Source organism: Trichomycterus rosablanca, chromosome 17 (genome assembly GCF_030014385.1).
Source record: "Trichomycterus rosablanca isolate fTriRos1 chromosome 17, fTriRos1.hap1, whole genome shotgun sequence".
In the NCBI taxonomy this organism is placed as follows: domain Eukaryota; kingdom Metazoa; phylum Chordata; class Actinopteri; order Siluriformes; family Trichomycteridae; genus Trichomycterus; species Trichomycterus rosablanca.
Genome location: NC_086004.1, coordinates 14195001 through 14219450, shown reverse-complemented (window position 1 = coordinate 14219450; position 24450 = coordinate 14195001). Strand labels below are relative to the sequence as shown.

The 24450-nt window shown below is 39.6% G+C and overlaps 1 protein-coding gene across 1 annotated transcript in view; it reads right to left on the bottom strand.

Annotated features, from left to right (window-relative positions):
• The window catches only part of dennd1b (DENN/MADD domain containing 1B), a 270151-nt gene that overhangs the window by 70779 nt on the left and 174922 nt on the right, over positions 1 to 24450 (bottom strand). Inside the window, exons 8-11 of the mRNA XM_063013088.1 lie at positions 22885 to 22938; positions 21151 to 21261; positions 7721 to 7821; positions 6391 to 6436 (exon numbers count right to left, since the gene is read on the bottom strand). Of these exons, the coding sequence (XP_062869158.1) occupies positions 6391 to 6436; positions 7721 to 7821; positions 21151 to 21261; positions 22885 to 22938 (312 nt within the window). The remainder of the gene's footprint in view (positions 1 to 6390; positions 6437 to 7720; positions 7822 to 21150; positions 21262 to 22884; positions 22939 to 24450) is intronic.

Here is a 24450-nt window from a genome sequence, read left to right as displayed (position 1 = left end):
ACACACACAGACACACCACTAACACACACCGACGCACCACTAACACACACAGACGCACCACTTACACACAAAGACGCACCACTAAAAGACAAAGACGCACCACTAACACACACAGACACACCACTAACACACACAGACACACCACTAACACACAGAGACACACCACTAACACACACACACACCACTAACACACACCGACACACCACTAACACACACAGACACACCACTAACACACACACCACTAACACACACAGACACACCACTAACACACACAGACACACCACTAACACACACAGACACACCACTAACACACCGACACACCACTAACACACACAGACACACCACTAACACACACAGACACACCACTAACACAAACAGACATACCCCTAACACACACAGACACACCCCTAACACACACAGACACACCACTAACACACACAGACACACCACTAACACACACCGACACACCACTAACACACAGACACACCACTAACACACACAGACACACCACTAACACACACAGACACACCACTAACACAAACAGACATACCCCTAACACACACAGACACACCCCTAACACACACAGACACACCACTAACACACACAGACACACCACTAACACACACCGACACACCACTAACACACAGACACACCACTAACACACACCGACACACCACTAACACACACCGACACACCACTAACACACACAGACACACCACTAACACACACAGACACACCACTAACACACACAGACACACCACTTACACACAAAGACACACCACTAACACACACAGACACACCACTAACACACACAGACACACCACTAACACACAGACACACCACTAACACACAGAGACACACCACTAACACACACACCACTAACACACACCGACACACCACTAACACACACAGACACACCACTAACACACACACCACTAACACACACAGACACACCACTAACACACACAGACACACCACTAACACACACAGACACACCACTAACACACCGACACACCACTAACACACACACACACCACTAACACACACAGAAACACCACTAACACACACAGAAACACCACTAACACACACCGACACACCACTAACACACACCGACACACCACTAACACACACCGACACACCACTAACACACACCGACACACCACTAACACACACCGACACACCACTAACACACACCGACACACCACGACACACCACTAACACACACAGACACACCACTAACACCCAGACACAACACTAACACACACAGACACACCACTAACACACACAGACACACCACTAACACACACATACAACTAACACACACAGACACAACACTAACACACACCGACACACCATTAACACACACAGACACACCACTAACACACACAGACACACCACTAACACACACATACAACTAACACACACAGACACACCACTAACACACACAGACACACCACTAACACACACAGACACACCACTAACACACACAGACACAACACTAACATACACAGACACACCACTAACACACACACACACCACTAACACACACAGACACACCACTAACACACACAGACACACCACTAACACACACCGACACACCACTAACAAACACAGACACACCACTTACACACAAAGACACACCACTAACACACACAGACACACCACTGACACACCACTAACACACACAGACACACCACTAACACACACACACACCACTAACACACACCGACACACCACTAACACACACAGACACACCACTAACACAAACAGACATACCCCTAACACACACAGACACACCCCTAACACACACAGACACACCACTAACACACACAGACACACCACTAACACACACCGACACACCACTAACACACAGACACACCACTAACACACACCGACACACCACTAACACACACCGACACACCACTAACACACACAGACACACCACTAACACACACAGACACACCACTTACACACAAAGACACACCACTAACACACACAGACACACCACTAACACACACAGACACACCACTAACACACAGACACACCACTAACACACAGAGACACACCACTAACACACACACACACCACTAACACACACCGACACACCACTAACACACACAGACACACCACTAACACACACACCACTAACACACACAGACACACCACTAACACACACAGACACACCACTAACACACACAGACACACCACTAACACACCGACACACCACTAACACACACAGACACACCACTAACACACACAGAAACACCACTAACACACACCGACACACCACTAACACACACCGACACACCACTAACACACACCGACACACCACTAACACACACCGACACACCACTAACACACACCGACACACCACTAACACACACCGACACACCACGACACACCACTAACACACACAGACACACCACTAACACCCAGACACAACACTAACACACACCGACACACCATTAACACACACAGACACACCACTAACACACACAGACACACCACTAACACACACATACAACTAACACACACAGACACACCACTAACACACACAGACACACCACTAACACACACAGACACACCACTAACACACACAGACACACCACTAACACACACAGACACAACACTAACATACACAGACACACCACTAACACACACAGACACACCACTAACACACACAGACACACCACTAACACACACCGACACACCACTAACAAACACAGACACACCACTTACACACAAAGACACACCACTAACACACACAGACACACCACTGACACACCACTAACACACACAGACACACCACTAACACACACACACACCACTAACACACACCGACACACCACTAACACACACAGACACACCACTAACACAAACAGACATACCCCTAACACACACAGACACACCCCTAACACACACAGACACACCACTAACACACACAGACACACCACTAACACACACCGACACACCACTAACACACAGACACACCACTAACACACACCGACACACCACTAACACACACCGACACACCACTAACACACACAGACACACCACTAACACACACAGACACACCACTTACACACAAAGACACACCACTAACACACACAGACACACCACTAACACACACAGACACACCACTAACACACAGACACACCACTAACATACAGACACCACTAACACACACACCACTAACACACAGACACACCACTAACACACACAGACACCCCTAACACACACAGACACACCACTAACACACACCGACACACCACTAACACACACAGACACACCACTAACACACACAGACACACCACTAACACACACAGACACACCACTAACACACACAGACACACATCTGACACACATCTAACACACAGACACACCACTAACACACACAGACACACCACTTACACACAGACACACCACTAACACACACACCACTAACACACATAGACACACCACTAACACACATGACACACCACTAACACACATAAGACACACCACTAACACACATAGACACACCACTAACACACCGACACACCACTAACACACACAGACACACCACTAACACACATAGACACACCACTAACACACACAGACACACCACTAACACACACACACACCACTAACACAAAGACACACCACTAACACACATACACACCACTAACACACACCGACACACCACTAACACACACAGACACACCACTAACACACATAGACACACCACTAACACACACAGACACACCACTAACACACAGACACACCACTAACACACACAGACACACCACTTACACACATAGACACACCACTAACACACATAGACACACCACTAACACACAGAGACACACCACTAACACACACAGATACACCACTAACACACACCAACACAGTAAAGACTCAGGAACAGGAGAAATCTGCAAACACAATTAGAATAAACCAAATTACACAAAGGCTCAGAATGAAGTATCTGAGTTGCTGGGAAACAGTTGTGGGGCTTGAACTAGTGACCTTCTGATTAATAGTGTAGTGTCATAACCAGAATAAAACCTTTATTTGTCATATATACATATACACGTGTAGAATACAATGAAATTCTTTTCCTGCGTATCCTAGCATGTTTGGAAGCCGAGAGGGTTAGTGGCCTTGCTTAAGAACCCAACAGTGGCTGCATGGCAGAGCCAGGATTCGAACTGTCAACATTCTGATTGATAGCTCAAAGCTCTACCCACTAGGCTACCCCTCTGATCTTTTGGAATATTATATACTGTTAAATATATATCATGCACACAAATGACAAATCAAATGCCGTTGCAGTGACAAGATCAACAGCCCTTCTGTAAATATAATAAATGGCTAAGCTTTAGAAAAATTTTTTTTTATTATATATATATATATATATACAGTATATATATATATATATATATATATATATATATATATATATATATATATATATATATATATATAAATTACATTTTTATTATAATGTCAATTTTTTTCATAAGGTTCATGCCAATATTACTTTTAATGGTTATTTATATGATTACAAATCATTATGATTACAGTTCATCTTAATTAACATTATAATTGAACATAATTATATTGGACATCTCAATTATTTTAAATGTAATATTCACATTATTGTTTGGTTGCATTATTGACATTGTACACTGTAAATAATAACAAATAACAAACTTATGGAATGTATATTATACATATTATATATATTGGATATATTATACATACATATTACACACCAATCAGCCAATATATTAAAACCAACTCCTTGTTTCTACACTCACTGTCCATTTGATCAGCTCCACTTACCATACAGGAGCACTTTGTAGTTCTACAGTTACTGTCTGTAGTCCATCTATTTCTCTGGATGCTTTGTTAGTCCCCTTTTATGCTGTTCTTCAATGGTCAGAACCACCACAGAGTAGGTATTATTTGGATTGTCGGTTATTTTCAGCACTGCAGTGACACTGACATGGTGGTGGTGTGTTAGTGGGTGTTGTGCTGGTATGAGTAGATAAGACACAGCAGCGCTGATGGAGTTTTTAAACACCTCACTGTCACTGCTGGACTGAGAGTAGTCCACCAACCAAAAATATCCAGCCAACAGCGCCCCGTAGGCAGCGTCCTGTGACCACTGATGAAGGTCTAGAAGATGACCAACTCAAACAGCAGCAATAGATGAGCAATCGTCTCTGACTTTACATCTACAAGGTGGACCAACTAGGTCGGAGTGTCTAATAGAGTGGACAGTGAGTGGACACATATGTGGAGAAATAGATGGACTACAGTCAGTACTTGTAGAACTACAAAGTGCTTCTATATGGTAAGTGGAGCTGATAAAATGGACAGTGAGTGTAGAAACAAGGAGGTGGTTTTTAATGTTATGGCTGATCGGTGTATATAATGGATGGATGGATGGATGGACATCTTTGTTATAGTTAAATTCAAATGCCTAACATATTTCTTTCATCATCACACTTCCTAAAGCCATTAACAACTGACAATTCCAAAACATGGAAACCAACGTCTGCTGTAAATGAAAAACACGTCAGTCCTAACAATCACGGCTTAAAATTGAGTAATCAAAACAAGCCACTCATAAAACTAAATATCATCATCAAAACTAAATATTCACAACACCGAATATGATATAGATGCTACATATCCTGCATGAAAGTCATGTAGACAAAGAAAAATATGTAGACAAAGAGAATCGCACAAATGCATTTCTCCTGACATATAAAAACCAAAAAGACCATTCTGTTGTGCACACACAAAGATAGCCATGCATCCTGATTGTGACAAATCCCACAATTATTCCGTGGGTGCAGGTGGGGGAAACAACCACGCAAAAAAAAAGTATGGTTTGTCACTTTTGACAGTCGCTGCTACGGAGGCCTTCGTGCTGATTTGGTCTAATTATGTGCATCCAGATAGGGGGACTGTCACTAATCGGAAAGCGTGATAAATACAGGTGATGTTTGCGACTGTCAGGACCATCAGATTCGCTCACACATAGCTATAGTCTCCCACCGACCAACATGCCAGCTTTCAGTACCCAAACACCCTGGTTCTTTGTTTCCCTCCTCTGTCCGACTCTCTCATCTCTGAGATTCACACAGGCAGCAGATAAAAGGTAAAAACAATCCGTCAATTTCTGCATAGCCTTGCATCTCCAGCTGAAGCGTCAAATTTCGCCTTGTTAGGATTTTAGATGACTGCTACCTACTGCTAACAGTAGAAACAGCAAATACAGTGAATACTGTATGGCAAAAAACAACTGAATCTTATAACCACGGTCCAGTTCTGTTAATCAGATTTAAGGCTGCTGTACAGACATTGAGCTACTGACAGTAGATTGATGTTGCTTACCTCTAACAGGCTCAGATGAACTCCAATCAGGTATGGCATGGGCGCACTATTGGGAATACAGGCAAATCACAAGACATTATCAAAACAAATATTAATTACATTTTAAAAACATCCAAATATCCAAATCCATAAACAGCAACATAAAGTATTTATGAATGAAAACAAAGCAGACCAAGACCTGTTCGTATTAAATCACAGCCAAACAAGAACAAACCTATCAAAATTATAAGCACAAGAAAAAATTTACAACTGTCTCTGGTAAAATGTGCACAGGGAGCTAAACTTCATTAGTGTCTTTGACTGTTTGCAGAGAGGGGCACCCTGAGCACTGAAGGTGATTAGTGTAATTGGGATGTATCACTTTTTTTTCAGGCTTTGCTGGAGTGCGGTGAGGCAGGGATGTATAATTAGATCGGTTTGGGTAGCTGCTGCGGCGGTTGCTCAATCAAGTTATGTAGCTAATAAGCTAAGTCGTGCTACTGCAGCTGATCTTGCCTTTACCTCAGCAGGGAATTTAAAAAAAGAGACTAGATAAGTGTAGTGGTTATTGTTTAAACTCATTGTAAGCTGTTTATTACATATTATACACTGTATAAAACGTGTATGTACACTTAATTTATTGATTAACATTTACATTTTCAGCATACAGCCTGGTTAGGGGGCCTTTTTTTTATCTTACTGTTTATGCACATATTATGCAAACAAATCACAGTTAATCTTAATTAACATTATAAAAGTGATGGGGCTTGAACTAGCAACCTTCAGATTAATATAATAGTCCAGTATCATAACCAGAATAAAACGCCTTTACTACCACTATGATCTTTTGAAATATTATATACTGTTCAATATACACCGATCAGGCATATCATTATGACCACCCTCCTAATATTGTGTTGGTCCCCCTTTTGCTGCCAAAACAGCACCATGACCCTGTCACCGGTTTACCACTGTTCCTTCATTGGACCACTTTTAATAGATACTGACCACTGCAGACCGGGAACACCCCACAAGAGCTGCAGTTTTGGAGATGCTCTGACCCAGTCGTCTAGCCATCACAATTTGGCCCTTGTCAGAATTACTCAAATTCTTACACTTGCCCATTTTTCTTGCTTCTAACACAGAGGCTATATGTTATAATATATCCCACCCAGTAACAGGTGCCGTGATGAAGGGATAGTCAGTGTTATTCACTTCACCTGTCAGTGGTCATAATGATATGCCTGGTTGATGTACATCCCTCCTGAACTCAAAAGCCTGAGTGAAAAATGGCAGGAAAAGACTATGAGAGTGTGTAGTAGAAGAGCTAGAAGGCGAGTAATGATTTTACCAGCAGTAGTCCAGCAGGTGAGGAGGAAGAACAGGGATGTAGATGTGTTGCCAGTACATAGGGTAGAGCATGGCAGCCGAGCCATGAACACATGCAGTTAACTGTGAAAAAATGAGAGCAAAAACAATGGAGAAACAGACGTCAGATAACATCATTTTGATACAGTAAAGTATGAAAAATGCCAAGTTTTTGTCATGTAAAAAATGTGACCAAGATAAATTATTTAATATTTATTTTCACCTTTAATGTGATCTATAATCTGTACAATTCAATTGAAAAACCATCTGAAATCAATTAAAAAATAAAAATAAAATAAAAACAAATTTAATCGATTGTATAAATGTGCACACCCTCTTAACTGGGGATGTGGCTGTGTTTAGAACAAACCAATCACATTCAGACACTTGTTAAACAGTAGTCATCAATTAAAGTGACTAAGTAAGCATGTATAACTATATTAAGTTCAGCTGTTTAAGTAGGCTTTCCCTGACAAGCATCAAAAAGGGGCCTAATTGTTAGACAGCATCAGTCAGGAGATTACAAGGGTACAAAAAATATGGTTACTATTAGTAATCATACTGTTGTTTAGTATGAAGAATATCTGTATAAACATAACCAGAACGATAGAATCTGAGCCTGTAAAAGTTAAAAGCGAGTTACAAGCTCCTGTGGTAATATCAAACAACTGTCCCAAAAGAACAGTGTAGGATAAAATGTCAAAATAATATAAATCTCACTAAGTAGTGGGTTACACTTTAAAGCTAAATACTTAATTTTGACTAAAAAATAGACAAAGCTGTAGTTAATGCATTTGTCTTTGGTGTTACTGTCTATTGCAGACCTAAAAATATTGAATTAATAAAAAGAGAGAAGGTAAAAAAAAGAAAGAAAAGGAGAGAGAAAGAGAGTAAAAAAGAAGATAAAAAAGAAAAACAAAGATAGAAAAAAATAAAGACAGACAAGACAAAAAAAAGAAAGAAAGAGAGAAAAAAAGCAATAAGAAAAGAAAAACAAAGGAAGAAAGAGCAAACAAGAGAAAGAAAAAATAGAAAGAAAAACACAAAAAAATAGACAAAACAAAAAAGAAAATGAAAGAGAGAAAAAAGAAGGAAAAAAGAAAAACAAATAGAGAAAGAGAAAGAAAGAAAAAAAAAAAAGAAAAACAAAGGAAAAAAGAACAAGAGAAAGAAAGAAAAAAGAAAGACAAAAATAAAGACAAACAACAAAAAGAGAAAAGACAGAGAAAGAAAAAAATAAAGAAAAACAAAAAAATAAAGACAGACAAAACAAAAAAAAAGAGAAAGAAAGAGAGAGAGGAAAAAAGCAAGTAGAAAAGAAAAACAAAGAAAGAAAGAGCAAAAGAGAGAAAGAAAAAAGAAAGAAAAAGAGAAAGAAAAAAAAGAAAGAGAGAGAAAAAAGTGAGAAACAATGAAAAACAAAGAAAGAGAGAAAAAAGAAGGAAAGAAAAACAAACAAATGGGAAAAAAACGAGAGAGAGTAAAAGAAAGAAAAATAAGACAGAATAAAGACAGAAACAACAAAAAGAGAAAAAAGAAAGACAGAGAGAAAGAAAAATGCAAAAGAAAGAAAGAAAGCAAGAAGAAAAGAAAAACTAAGAAAAAGAACAAGAGAGAAAAAAAGAAAAACAAAAGAAAAAAGAGAGGAAAAAAAGAAAGTAAAACAGAGGAAAAAAGAAAAAGAGAGACAAAGTGAAAGAAGAAAACAAAAAGAAAGAAAAAAGAAAGAAAGAAAGAAAAGAAAGAAGAAAGAAATGCAAAAAGAAATGCAAAACGGGTAATCCAGGCTTAAATTGAATACATTTTATATTGACTAAATAAATAAAAAAGAAAGAACATATATAAATTATATATATTGAATGGTCCATGGTGCTACAACCTGTCATAAAACAACACCTTATTTCTCTTTATTGTGTGCCCTAGTCAGGCCACAGACACAAAAGGAAGATCAAACCTATAATTTTACCCATCATAAATATTACCGGACTCTGTGCTCAGTGTGTTTGGCCTCACAGGTCTATATATCATTTTGGCCAGAAACAGAGTTAAGGTTTTATTATTTGTTTTTAGGTAACCTTGCAACAGCTGTTCGTTTTGAAATAATAAACACAGAATATTGTGATAAAATGAAAGAATTTTAATAAGATGAGGAAGAGACGATAAACAAAAGACAGCAGTTAATTGCCTGAACGGTGGGCGAAACCCAAGTGAAGCATCCTCTCACCCTCATCACTGCTTGTGGCTACCTAGCAATTGTATGGACACCCCCCCCCCCCCCCCTCCAACCACACACACACACACACACACACACACACACACACACACACACACACACACACACACACACACACACACCTCCAGATTAAAATAACATGATTAAATATGGAAAAAGAACAGAGGTCTGAAGGCTCTGCTGGGACTTCATTAGGGCAAATTGCCAAAGAATGAAACATGAGTTTGCTGAGAGAGAAAGCATGAGCCACTGGAATACCAGAGGGAGCAGGGCTGAGTGAGGATTTGGGAGGGGGCTTTCAGTAATGTGTGAACCGCTATACCAAAACTACCAAGTGACCCTGTTTTTTTTTTTTTTTTTTTTTACTGAAACTGTCACAAGTGACCAGCAAAACCAGTCGAGCTTAGCAGCATCTCCAGTTTTAATTTATCCAACACTCTCTGCTAAGATAAAGAGAAAATACACGCGTGTGTTTACTTCAGACTGAGCTACATTACTGAGGACATTTAAATCTATAATCACTACTTACAATTTAGTCAATAGGTGTAATTAAAAAAATACATTAATAAAATTATGTTGTCATTTTACATGTGCAGTTAGTCCAAGACTCAGAAGTCCAGCTTCATTTTTCAACTGATTGCAAACTAAATACAACAGTCACAATAATTTTTGAAACTATGTTATTATTGTATTAAAAATAACTATGATTATTATTTAATTTTTTACCACTTGGTCAGTAAGTCCATGATTATTTCTGAGCAGTCTGACAAAATGATGATGGTTAATCTAAACCAAGTCATGTGATCTAGATACTCATACCAGATAAGACTTTTGATAAATGATAACCTAATTAGGTAAAAACCTTTATTCATGCCTACTACAGTATGTTAAAAATGCTGTATTTCCTTTTTTATTTTTACCTAATTCCACATAAACAATATTTAAGTTCTGTTTTATTATTTTACATATAATCCTTTTCCCCCAAATTAAGATTTATTGTATTGTAATTGTATTAATTACCTATAAAAATGAGTGATTTTTAAAAGAAATATATCTTTTATTCACATCATGTTATTCTCAATGACGATAATAATTAAAAGCATATGTAGGTCAATTTTCCCCCGGCTGTACTTTATATTTTTCTTACTACTTAAGTATTAATGAGTGTTCTTAATATATTAAAAGTAACAACTGAAAACATTACAGCCAGATTAAAAAAAAATAATAATAAGTCTACTGTGTTTTCTTAGAAAAAAAAAATGCTGGCTTCTGGATTGTTTGGGTGCAGAGCGGGTGCCTGCTGGGAGTCCGCTTTGAGCTCTGGCACTAATGAGCATGTTAAGTAAAGACCAGCCACACATGGCTGATTATACAGAAGTGACCAGGCTCAGACAAACAACGCAGCTCATGATCCGGCCATTAGGGACGTCCTTCAGCTGAGAATCTCCAGCTTATCCCAAACCCACAATCCTTTCACAGACTCAGAGGGGAAAAGCTCTTGTTATGACAGAAGCCAAACAGAGGCCTTAAAACTCCCGTTCAAGTAGATTTAGATGAGTAAAGAATGACAAATATTTACAATCTGCACTGGAATTGGTTTCATGATAAGCGGACATACATATGAAACTGGGGCTTTAGTTGAAATCCTTCCTGACACGGAAAAGGTGAAAAGCTCTATAGGGTCGAGGTTAAGTTGATAGAGACTTAAAAATGACATAGAAAGAACTTAAGAGAAAAGAATTTAGCCTGGGTGCCAAAGAATGGATTAAGGTAAAATATATCACTTTATAGATGATTTCTGTGGGTAAGTGACTACTAGGCTTGTAAGGGTGTCATAATTTTGTGATTAATTGTGTGTATGATCTGACAGATATTGCTCAAATTTTCTTTTAAAACAGTGATTAAAATGCAGTCAGTCTGTTATCTATAAAACAAGTTCTATACACACATAAGTGCACAAATATTTCTTTGAAACAAAGCATTTATATCATTTAAAAAGCTCAAACTAGTACTAAGGTTGTCAAGTTTGGCTGGGTTATTTGGGAAGCGGTTATACACAGCAAGCTGAGGTCTTGATACAGTGATGACTATAACGATTTTCATTACTTTAAATTATAGAGTTACATTATACAGTCAGTTCCAATCCTTTAATTTGATTGGTTGAGAAGCATTCTCAACACCTGTTCACACAAAAACTAAATCACTCCGCTGACGTGTTGCCAAGTAACGAGTGACGGACAGACAGACAGGCAGACAGACAGATAGAACGAACAATGCATGGATGAATAGAAGGACTGACAGACAGACAGATAGATGGATGGATAAATGGACAGACAGATAGATGGACAGACAAACATATAGATAGACAGACAGACAGAAAGACAGACGAATAGATGGATGGATTTATGAATGGATGGATGGATGGATGGATGAATTTATGGACCGACGGACGGATGAACAGACAGACGACTGGATGAATAGACAGAAAGATGCATGGATGGATAGAAGGATGGACAAACAGACAGACAGATGAATAGATGGATAGAAGGACGGACAAACAAACATAAATAGATGAGTGGATGGATGGACGGACAGCTAGATGGACGAACGGACAAATAGATAGACAGACAGAGACAGACAGAGACAGACAGACAGACAAAGACAGACAGACAGATGAATAGATGGATGGACGGATGGATGGACAGATAGATGGATGGATTGATGGAGATAAATAGATGGATGGATATATGGATGGATAGACGGATGGACAGACAGACTCAGACGGACAGATGGATGGACAGACAGACATATAGATGAAGGATGGATGGAAATTAAAGCACCAGTAGCATTATATGCCCCAGTGGCATTGAATGTACACACTATGAAAAATTCTACAGTACAAATACAAAAACAGAACATCAACAGAACGGCAATACAAATAGTCTTACTAGTGCAGTTACAGTGAAGTTAAAAAGAAAGAGCTGAATGAATAAATGAACAGTATTGCACATTGAGCTGTTTAGCCCAATATTAAGCAGAACAACTAAACATACTGGAAATGTTTAGAAACTAACATAATATAAACTTATTTGTATTGTACATATCACCATACACAACTTAATTCATTTTAAATCATATTTTTTGTCCCTTTTCCTTTCGTCTTTGCTTATTTGCACTTTGTATTTAATATTTACATTAGTTGGTAGCGTTATATATAAACCAGTCTTTTGTAGTCCAGTATGTAAAGGCAGGCTAGAGAACTGTTACTGTAGCATAGCAACAACTCTTGTGTTATCACAAATAACATCATGTCTGTGGTGATGTGAAGGACTCGCCTTAGGCTCATGTCTGCGACCGAATCTCGGCAGTGATGTTCGTGATAACACACTCTCTTTCACATTCTATTGCATAAACATGCCAGGGTTGCATAAAACGGAACGGGTCAAACTTTACTCTCAGTCTGAGATCATACAGAATTGTTTTATTTCTTGGTACTGTGTACATTTTTTTCTCAATGATCCTGAACAGATTACCAGTCCCTAGTGCTAAAAAACATCCCCATGCTACCACCAGCATATTGTACAGTAGAGATGGTGTTAACTGGCTGACGTCAGTTCAAATTTGGTCTCATCACACTTCAAAATGAAGTAAAAGAAATTCACTTAATTTCTTGATTTGTCTCCAATATACTAAGACAACTCACAAAAAACATTGTTTTAGGCGCAACGGTATATAGCAGTGGTCCCCAACCACCGGTCCGTGGGTCATTTACTACCAGGCCAAACAGAAAGAATAAATTATTAATGTTTTTCTGTTTTAGTGACAATCCCACTCTGAAAGATGTTTCATTTTGAAAAACCAGATTATTTTGTAATAACATCTGTCTGTTCCCCTTGACATGTACCTATTTAAGCCAAAAAATTAAGCCAACAAGCTGGCTAAAATGAGCAAACAAATGTCTTTCGAGGGTCTCGTTGGCACGAAAAAAGCTCAGGGTTCCCACTGTATTGTTATGCACTTTGTATAACAAGGCACTTAACAGACACAATTAGCTGTGTCATAGAGAGGAAAAGCCAGATCGTTAATCACCTCCTTGCCCTTGCATCAGCAACTCCTATTGTTGGGTAAAGGTGTCGGCACTAGCAGTAGAGAAATACAGACAGCATAGTGTGATCCTCTGTACTTGTTGGTGATAAGTACTTATTTTAGGCGCCGATGTGGCACAGCAAGATATTCAGCTAGCACACCAGCGCCGAGATTCTGAATTCCTCGGTTTGAAACTCGGTGTTGCCACCGGTCGCCTGGGCGTCATCTGGAGGGCATAATTGGCAGTGTCTGCAGCAGATACTAATTGGCTACTGTATCTGCGGGGGGACTGGACTATGTGTGGTTGGATGGTTCTTCATACGCTGTTTAAGGACCCTGATTGGCGGAAGAGAAGAGGAGGGCTGTGAACATATTGGAACGTGTGCATATGGATTAGAGTGTTGTTTGTGGGATTGTGAGGGTGTAGATTTTAAATTATTTTTTAATTCTTATATGCCATTTCCAAGTCCTAGTGCTTCTAATAATGGCTAAAGTGAAGTTTTCCTTGTAGTTGTTTGTATTGTAGGTTCTTGATCCAGAGAGGGGGCAAGTGGGGGCCTGGTCTCCCTTCAGCAGGTAGGTATGAGCGAGTTTGGTGTGTCCTATGCGGCATCTTGTATAAATCATGAATATAAGTACTCTGTGACTGAAAACATGTTTGAGGGGGCGTGTGATAGTGTGCAGCTCTCGCCGGTCAGGGTGGGGGTCTGCCATAGCAAAGGAAGTTACAATCGGGGGGTGGGCATGAAAGTACAATTTTAATAACTTCTATTTATTTATTAGGATTTTAACGTCATGTTTTACACACTTTGGTTACATTCATGACAAAAACAGTTCAGTTACAGTCACAGTCAATTTTGAGTCTCCAATTCACCGCACTTGCACGTCTTTGGACTGTGGGAGGAACATCCGGAGCTCTCGGAGGAAACCCACACAGAAAGAACCCGGACCGCCTCACCTGGGAATCGAACCCAGGACCTTCTTGCTGTGAGGCGACAGTGCTACCCACCGAGCCACCCTAATAACTACTAAATTAATGTATTAATTACCACACTTGACTTACCAGAAACAAGATTAATTTGTATGTTTTGTACGTTTGTTTTTGCATTTTTCACTATACACAGGTGAAAGGTCACACCGTAACACCCCTAGTCACCACTAATGATTACTGATGATCAGTTTTAAAGAAAAAAAGAAGATACAATCAGCCCTGTGCTTCTAAACCTTCATATGATAGAAGCAGTCTGGCAGATTTCCTCACATGCGTTTAAAGTGGATTTAACACCAGCTGTGTTCCTGGAACACGACTGCTCCACCATTCCACCAGGCTGACGTGAACGCGGGTTTTCAACACAACCTCCGACAGCCCCGGCACCACATACAGCTATTCGTGTCTGCGTAAAGAAGTTAGTAAGCAGGTGCTTTAGATCAGAGAACATGTCCGTAGCTTTTCCTAAAGCAGCCGAAAAGTCCCGATCTTTGATAAGAGCGCCGCTGCAGGCAGCACCATGAGCGCAACTGGGGCAGACCAGAGGTGTGATTTCCCCCTGACAAGGGTGACAACCCAGAGTGTGTTCCAACTTCCTCTAAAACCTGTGAGCTCTCTCTCTCTCTCCTGGACTTGTGCTCGCTTCCCAATTACCACACTTCTTTCTCAGCTCCTGTCTCTGCTCAGCACTAACAAGGAGGTGGCACTGAGAGAGGAAGAAGGAGAAGAGAGGGCACAGGGAGGTAAACACAAGATAATACTAAACCGTCCCGATAGCGTGCCCTGAAAAAAGCCAGCCAGTGGTGCCGGATAAGAAGTATCAAAGAAACGCTTGGAAAAAAAGGGGGAAATGAAACTGCGCTGCAGTAGGCAGATAAGAAAAAAGATACAGACTGACACAATAAGAGAGAGAGAAAGAGAGGAGGTGAGGAAAGATGGCGGGGGGTGGTGGTGCAGTTGAGATGACTGAGGCCAGAAGAGAAGCTCGGTGGCTAACACCACAGGCCAAGACGGGATCGACTCTTGTTAGCATAGCGCTGACAGCATGATGAGAAAGCTGCTGTCAAAGACTCAGGGTCTCCCAGCTGACTAGTTACAGGGCACCTGATGCGGCACAATTATACCGGCATGTGACAGGGCGGCATGGGCCGCTGCCTCTCCGATGCACCTCTGAAACAGCGGCGCTCCTCGCCTCTGGTCACCAAACAGCGATGAGTCGACTGATGCGCCAATGTAAGATCATGATTTATTCCTTTGCTTTCCGGGTACAGGCAAGGCGGCGGCCGTGTTCAGCTAGAACTGACGCGCCGAGGTACACCGGGGGCCGAGAACACCGAGGGTCAGCCTGAAGCATGCATAATATATACGCTTACGAATTTCTCCCTCTTTCTGCTTGTCTTTATTTATCCGGCTATCTCATAGCAGGACCGAAGCTGCAGCCAGGATTAAAAAATGATTATACAGTGGTACCTTGTAACTCGAAATCTTTGAAACTCGACGCCCTTCGTCGAGAAATTTGTACCCCTAAACTCAGCGTTTACTTTAAACTTAATGTGTCTGCAGCTCTGTTCAGTGCTTGGCTTGAACGGTGCAGTAAAACATCATCAAAGTGCGAATATGAGACGAATCTGCATTTGTGTGGAATAACCGTCAAATACACTCTGAAAGCTCCACATGTATCTGTGTTTAGCTTGATGTTTCACTTTTAAACTTGTGTTACAGCTTGGGGTGCTGAGAAATTCTAAGAATCAGCTTTTCAGAGAGAGTCTAAAACGCTTCTACAGTGGCACCTTGAAACACGACGTCCCCTGAACTACAAATCTTTGAAACTCGACGCACTTTGTGGAGAAATATGTACCCTTAAACTCAGCGTTTCCCCTGAAAATTTGATGTGTTTAGCCTTTAAAAAATGTATTTATTTAATTTCAAATCAACTATGAACAGACTCTTTGTTCATGCCTGATCATGGAATACTGCATTCACAGTGCACAAAACTTAACATGGAAAAAAGGGAAAAGCGTAAAAGAGCAAAAGCTATTTTGCCGCTTCTCATGTGAATGCTCCTTTACTGAACGGAATACGGTATTCCAAGATCAAGCATCTCCACGATTAAGAAGCATAAGGAAACAATGATGAAGTAAAGGTAAAGTGTAGGTTTTCTTGTATTTAACTGTTTTCAATTGTATTTCAGTGTTTTTATATTATATTTGTGTTGTTTTCAGTGTATTTAAGTGTCAAAAACAACCCCATTATTTTAGATAGGCCTAAAACATATACAGTTCTATGGGACCATGGAACAAATTAACAGGTTTCTCATACATCCTTATGGGAAAAAATACCTTGAAACACAACGCCTTTAAAACTCGTCACCAGTCCCAGAACCAATTAACGTCGAGTTTCAAGGTACACTGCAGATAAAAAAAAGCTTAATGTGACAATGTATGATCTTAACTTAATGATCTCTTAATTATTACTGCTCATAAGTTCTCTCCACTAATGACATTCCTCGCTCGTTGTTTTAGTACAATAAGTTACGTTAAGCTTTGTGCACCGACACACTCCACACTATTTTGCTGCTTCTAATGTGAAAGCACATTTACTGAACTCACTAAGGAATACGGTATTCCAAAAGCATGTCCACGATTAAGAAGCATAAATAAACAATAAAAAAGTAAAGGTAAAGTGCAGGTTTTATAGTATTTTTATATTGATTTTTAACTGTTTTTCAATTGTATTTCAGTTTTTTTTAATATATTTGTGTTATTTTCAGTGTATAAGTGTTAAAAACAACCCCATTATTTTACATTAGCCTAAAAAAATATGCTGTTAAACAGGACAATGGAACACATTAACAGATTTCCCCATACATCCTTATGGGGAAAAAATACCTTGAAACTCAACGCCACTCCCAGAACCAACTGACGTCGATTTTCATGGTACCACTGTAGATGAATAAAGCTCAATGTGACTTAATGTATTAAAAGAACAACATAGAAACACAAAACCTCTCTTAATTATTACTGCTTATAAGTTCTCTCCACTAATGACATTCCTCGCTCGTTGTTTTAGTACAATAAGTTACGTTAAGCTTTGTGCACCGACACACTCCATAGGAAATAACAGCACAGCCAGAGCAAAAGCTATTTTGCTTGTGAGTCCATTACTGTCTGGGACAACAAAGTGCAAGTGCTAAAATAAAATGAAAAAAAAAAAAAATACAAACATAAAACGGAGTTAGAAACTTCAGGAGTAGATAAAATAGGACTTCTTTACAGTACATTTAAATGTAACAGCGGACTGAGAGATAAGTTTTTTTTTTAACAATAAGTTACGTTAAGCTTTGTGCACCGACACACTCCATAGGAAATAACAGCACAGCCAGAGCAAAAGCTATTTTGCTTGTGAATGTGCCCTTACTGAACTCGCTAAGGAATACGGTATTCCAAATTCAAGCATCTCCACGATTAAGAAGCATAAAGAAAACAGTAAAGAATTAAAAGCAAAGTGCAGGGTTTTTTTTTATTGCATTTTCTCCTCATTTTTCTCCCGATTTAGTCTAGTATATTTGTCTTCTGCTGCTGAGGGATACCCGATTGCATCTGAGGAGAGCACGTCGCTGCTCACGCCTCTTTTCGCCCCTGCATTTTGCACAGGCTTCTATTCCTCCAATCAGGGTTCTTATACAGTGTATGAAAACCCACCCACACATAGTCCGGTCGTCTCGCCCTAGCAGATACGGTGACCAATTAGTATCTGCTGCAGGCACTGCAGGGGTTTTTGTATCTGTTGGTCCTGGATTTTGTAAAGTTGCTTTGAGACAATGTCTATTGTAAAAAGCGCTATATAAATAAAGTTGACTTGACTTGACTGCCAATTATGGCCACCAGATGGTGCCCAGCCAACCAGTGGCAACGCCAAGTTTCAAACCGAGGAGTTCAGAATCTCAGCCCTGGTGTGGTAGTGGAATATCCCGCTGTGCCACCGGGCCGCCTAGTGCAGGTTTTATTGTATTTTTTAAATAGATTTTAAGTGTTTTTAATTGTATTTCAGTTTTTTTATATTATATTTGTGTTATTTTCTGTGAATAAGTGTCAAAAACAACCCCACTATTTTACATTAGCCTAAAATATGTGCAGTTCCACATGACCATGGAGCACATTAACATGTTATATAAACTACCTTGAAACTCAACGCCTTAAAAACTCGATGCCGCTCCCAGAACCAACTGACATTGAGTTTCAAGGTACCACTGTATTCCAAAAACTAAGATCAGATTATTTAAACATTGGCACCGCCTGTTTCTAGTGGCACTGACAAAGCTAGACATAATCCAAAGCTAGACAGGTTTCCCAAACATCCTTATGGGGAAAAAATACCTTAAAACTTAACGCCTTTTAAAACTCAACTCCAGCCCCAGAACCAATTGATGTTGAGTTTCAGGGTACCACTGTATTCCAGAAACTAAGATCAGATTATTTAAACATTGGCACAGCCAACAGTTTCCAGTGTGCGCCAGCCAAATTGGTGGCACTGACAAAGCAAGACAGATGGGTTCAGAATTTGGAATGATGAAAGGCTTCACTGAATGGAAACCCTAACGACACCGGGCTTCTGGCTAACCCCAACGCTATATTATTTCCATAAACGGACGGCTAGCGACCCTCTTACTCTGCGAGGCGGTAAATCACCTTAACGCGAGGGGGCTCTTTACCCATAAGGCTAATGATTTATACTCTCGTGTCAGTAAGCGCGCAGAACGATATCTGCGGCCTGGAGGAGTGAAATACTCCATCGGCTGGCTCATCGTGAAAGGCTCTGCTTTGTTGGCAGGCTCGTTTTCGCTTTCTCGCTCTCTCTCGGGCAGCAGATAACTCCGTTAGAAAGCCGAGATAAGGTGCACAACATCGTTTGCTGCTTCTCAGCGAACCGCCGGGAAGGTTCAGGCTGCCCGTACGATAAGCTTCCACTCCCTTCCTGAGGCGAGAGGAGCCGGACAGAAACTATGCAAAAAAATTGCTGAAACTGTAAAACTGATAATATAAAGCCGGGCTGACAGCATGAATATGAGGAGAGCAGTGAGAGTGTAACTATAGAATGTTACAAATACTATAAATATTAAGGAGTGCTTGAGTCTTGGTCCAGAAAGAAGTTTTTTTTGTCTCTTTGGCAGTAACAAAGACAAAGGTTAAGTGACTAATATCAATATAAATATAGTAAAGGGAAAACAATTTATGGTTATCAGGTTGCATTCAGAAGATCCCAATTCTACACAACATATATTGTCCCCTAACACAACATCAATCCGACATTATGGGTATATTATGTAGTAAATACACCGACAAGGCATAACATTATGACCACTGACAGGTGAAGTGAATAACACTGATGATCTCTTCATGGCACCTGTTAGTGGGTGGGATATATTAGGCAGCAAGTGAACATTTTATCCTCAGAGTTGATGTGTTAGAAGCAGGAAAAATGGGCAAGCGTAAGGATTTGAGCGATTTTGACAAGGGCCAAATTGTGATGGCTAGACGACTGGGTCAGAGCAGTGGTCAGTATCTATCAAAAGTGGTCCAAGGAAGGAACAGTGGTAAAACGGCGACAGGGTCATGGGCGGCCAAGGCTCATTGATACCTGTGTGGTCCGATCCAACAGACGAGCTACTGTAGCTCAAATTGCTGATGAAGTTAATACTGGTTCTGATAGAAAGGTGTCAGAATACACAGTGCATCGCAGTTTGTTGCGTATGGGGCAGCAAAAGGGGGACAAACACAATATTTGGATATTATGCCTGATTGGTGTATACAACATTTTGTACCTAATACTTTTATATATTTTTATAAATAGTTTATAACTATATATTTTATATACATGAACAATATCATATTAACAATATTATGTCATAAGAAAGAAAAACACACAAAATATATTTTAAAGTTTGGTAAGTGTTCATGGTCTGTGTAAGAACACCTGCTAAATAAGTTTCTCGGCTGCAAGAAGACCAATTTTATGTAATAAAATAACAATAATGGCATACTGAAAAGCTCCCACAAGGTGAGGTGATTGTACCTAAAGTGCTAGAGGAAACAGCAGAGGTACTTACAGTTCTAAGCTTGCTGGAGGTAATGATAATGCGACGTTCATGCAGCATGCTGGCATATAGGTGCAGCATATTCTTCTCATTTACTGCCATAATGTATTGTGCTAGGTTTTTCTGATGGGGAGGAAGATATTGAAAACAGTTTTAATGTGCTTACCTATTTATATTCTACACTGCCTGGCCAAAAAAAAGGTCGCACACTCTAATATTTGGTTGGACCGCCTTTAGCTTTGATTACAGCACGCATTCGCTGTGGCATCGTTTCCACGAGCTTCTGCAATGTCACAACATTTATTTCTGTCCAGAGTTGCATTAATTTTCCCCCAAGATCTTGTATTGATGATGGGAGATTTGGACCACTGCGCAAAGTCTTCTCCAGCACATCCCAAAGATTCTCAATGGGGTTCAGGTCTGGACTATGTGGTGGCCAATCCATGTGTAAAAAATGATGTCTCATGCTCCCTGAACCACTCGTTCACAATTTGAGCCCGATGAATCCTGGCATTGTCATCTTTTAGTATGCCCGTGCCATCAGGGAAGAAAAAATCCATTGATGGAAAAACCTGGTCGTTCAGTATAGTATATATCAGCTGACCTCATTCTTTGGGCACATAACATTGCTGAATCTAGACCTGACCAACTGCAGCAACCCCAGATCATAGCACTGCCCCCACAGGCTTGTACGGTAGGCACTAGGCATGATGGGTGCATCACGTCAGCCGCCTCTCTTCTTACCCTGATGCGCCCATCACTCTGGAACAGGGTAGATCTGGACTCATCAGACCATATGACCCTCTTCCATTGCTCCAGAGTCCAATCTTTATACTCCCTAGCAAATTGAAGCTGTTCTTGACGGTTAGCCTCACTGACAAGTGGTTTTCTTAAGGCTACACAGCTGTTTAGTCCCAATCTCTTGAGTTCCCTTTGCATTGTGCATGTGGAAATGCTCTTACTGTCACTATTAAACATATCCCTGAGTTCTACTGTAGTTTTTCTACCATTTGATTTCACCAAACGTTTAAGTGATCGCCGATCACGATCATTCAAGATTTTTATCCGACCACATTCCTTCCTCAAAGATGATGTTTCCCCACTGTCCTTCCACTTTTTACTAATGCGCTGGACAGTTCTTAACCCGATTTTAGTAGTTTCAGCAATCTCCTTAGATGTTTTCTCTGCTTGATGCATGCCAATAAATTGACCCTTCTGAAACAGATAAACATCTTTTCCACGACCACAGGATGTGTCTTTCGACATGGTTGTTTAACAAATGAGAAACTACTCACTGCATCAGTTATGGTTAAATAACTTGTTGCCAGCTGAAACAATCACCCATGCAGTAATTATCCAATGGGAGGCTCTTACCTATTTGCTTAGTTAAATCCAGGTGGTGACCTTTTTTTTTGGCCAGGCAGTGTAATATAATATTATGGCACTTTACAACCTATCTAGTGCACGATATGAGCAAAAGAAGACAAGTGTGAGTAAGATATAAATATAATTGATTTTATTGTTACCTGAAGTTAAACTTAACTCTTATAATACCATGTATTGAAAAGTAGGAAAGGTAAACATAAACAATAAATATAATTACATTTAATATTGATAACATTAATAATTAATTTTATTTAATTTACTCATTATTTACTTATTTAAATACTTCAATACCATCTTATTGCATTTTACACACAGCATTCATGATTAATAAAAGTTGTACTAAGAAAGCAGTGCACTTACACTTTCAGGTATAGACAGGAGTCCATTACTGTCTGGGACAACAAAGTGCAAGTGCTAAAATAAAATGAAAAAAAAAAATACAAACATAAAACAGAGTTAGAAACTTCAGGAGTAGATAAAATAGGACTTCTTTACAGTACATTTAAATGTAACAGCGGACTGAGAGATTGCAAAACTTTCTAAACACACAGTATTTAATACAATAAGATATGACATTTGATAAGATGTATATGAAATCTGTTAATGGGTGCCTAAGTATTTAAACTTTTCATTTCAAGCACAAAAGTAACATCCCTTATTCTATATTTTACATTGTTGCAGGTACTTCTTACATTCTTATGCAGACAAGAAAATGTGATAAAAAGTTTTACAGAATAACAGTTTCATTAACTATCTGCCAGGCTCAGCTGTACATCTGATCTGTCATTCAGCTTACAGTACATACAAAACAACATTTATTTATTAGAATTTTAACGTCGTGTTTTACACTTTGGTCACATTCATGACAGAACAGGTAATCACTGGTAACACAAGATTCATAAGTACACAAGTTCAATGTCAAACACAGTCTTGGACAATTTTGTATCTCCAATTCACCTCACTTGTATGTCTTTGGACTGTGGGAGGAAACCTGAGCTCCTGGAGGACACCCACGCAGACACTGAGCCACTGACATAAATTCAGAACAGTTATTTGAGTCTAAAATACTTTTCATATTTGCCATAAAAATGTTTTTGCTTTACATTTTCATGTGTTGCTAGACCCAGTGAACGGACAAAATGCTGTTTAGTTTTGCATTAATTTCAGATTTTATTTATTTACTTTTTATTTCTGATCAATTCTTATACTAATTGTAATAACTTTTTACAAACCCTATTTCTGGAAATGTTGGGACCGCCCCACCTGGGGATCTAACCCAGGACCTTCTTGCTGTGAGGCAACAGTGCTTTAGAAAATAATCACGTTACACCAATTTGAAATATTTCACAATGAGCAGGTGAAGGGTAACGGGTGAAGGAATCATGATTGGGTTTAAAAGGAGGATCCACCAAAGGCTTAGTCTTTGCAAACAATAGTGAGCTGTGGCTCACCACTTTTTACCAACTTTCATGAGAGAATCAGTTTAAAACCATTTTTCAATGCAATAATTTTATTATTTACCACATAATATTGTAAAAAGATTCAGAAAATCTGACAAGACCTCAGTCTGTGTAGGGCAAATCTGGAAACCACTGATGAACATGCATAAACGTAAAGCCTGCAGATGGCATAGCATGAACACCTTTATGCTACTGTGATAAATATAGCCACAAAGATAAATATATGCTCAGGAGTACTTCAGAAAACCATTATCACTTAATTCAGTCCGCTGCTGCATCAAGAAATGCAACCTGAAACTCTATTACACAAAAAGAACACCATACATCAATTCTATGCAAAACTACTGCCAACAAAGATCACAGAAAGCTTATTTAGGGATTACTAATCAATTTTGAGTGAAACTTTTCACCCGTGGACTGTTACAGGGTGGACTGTCTGTGGGTGACTCTGTGTGTTCTCAAGTCT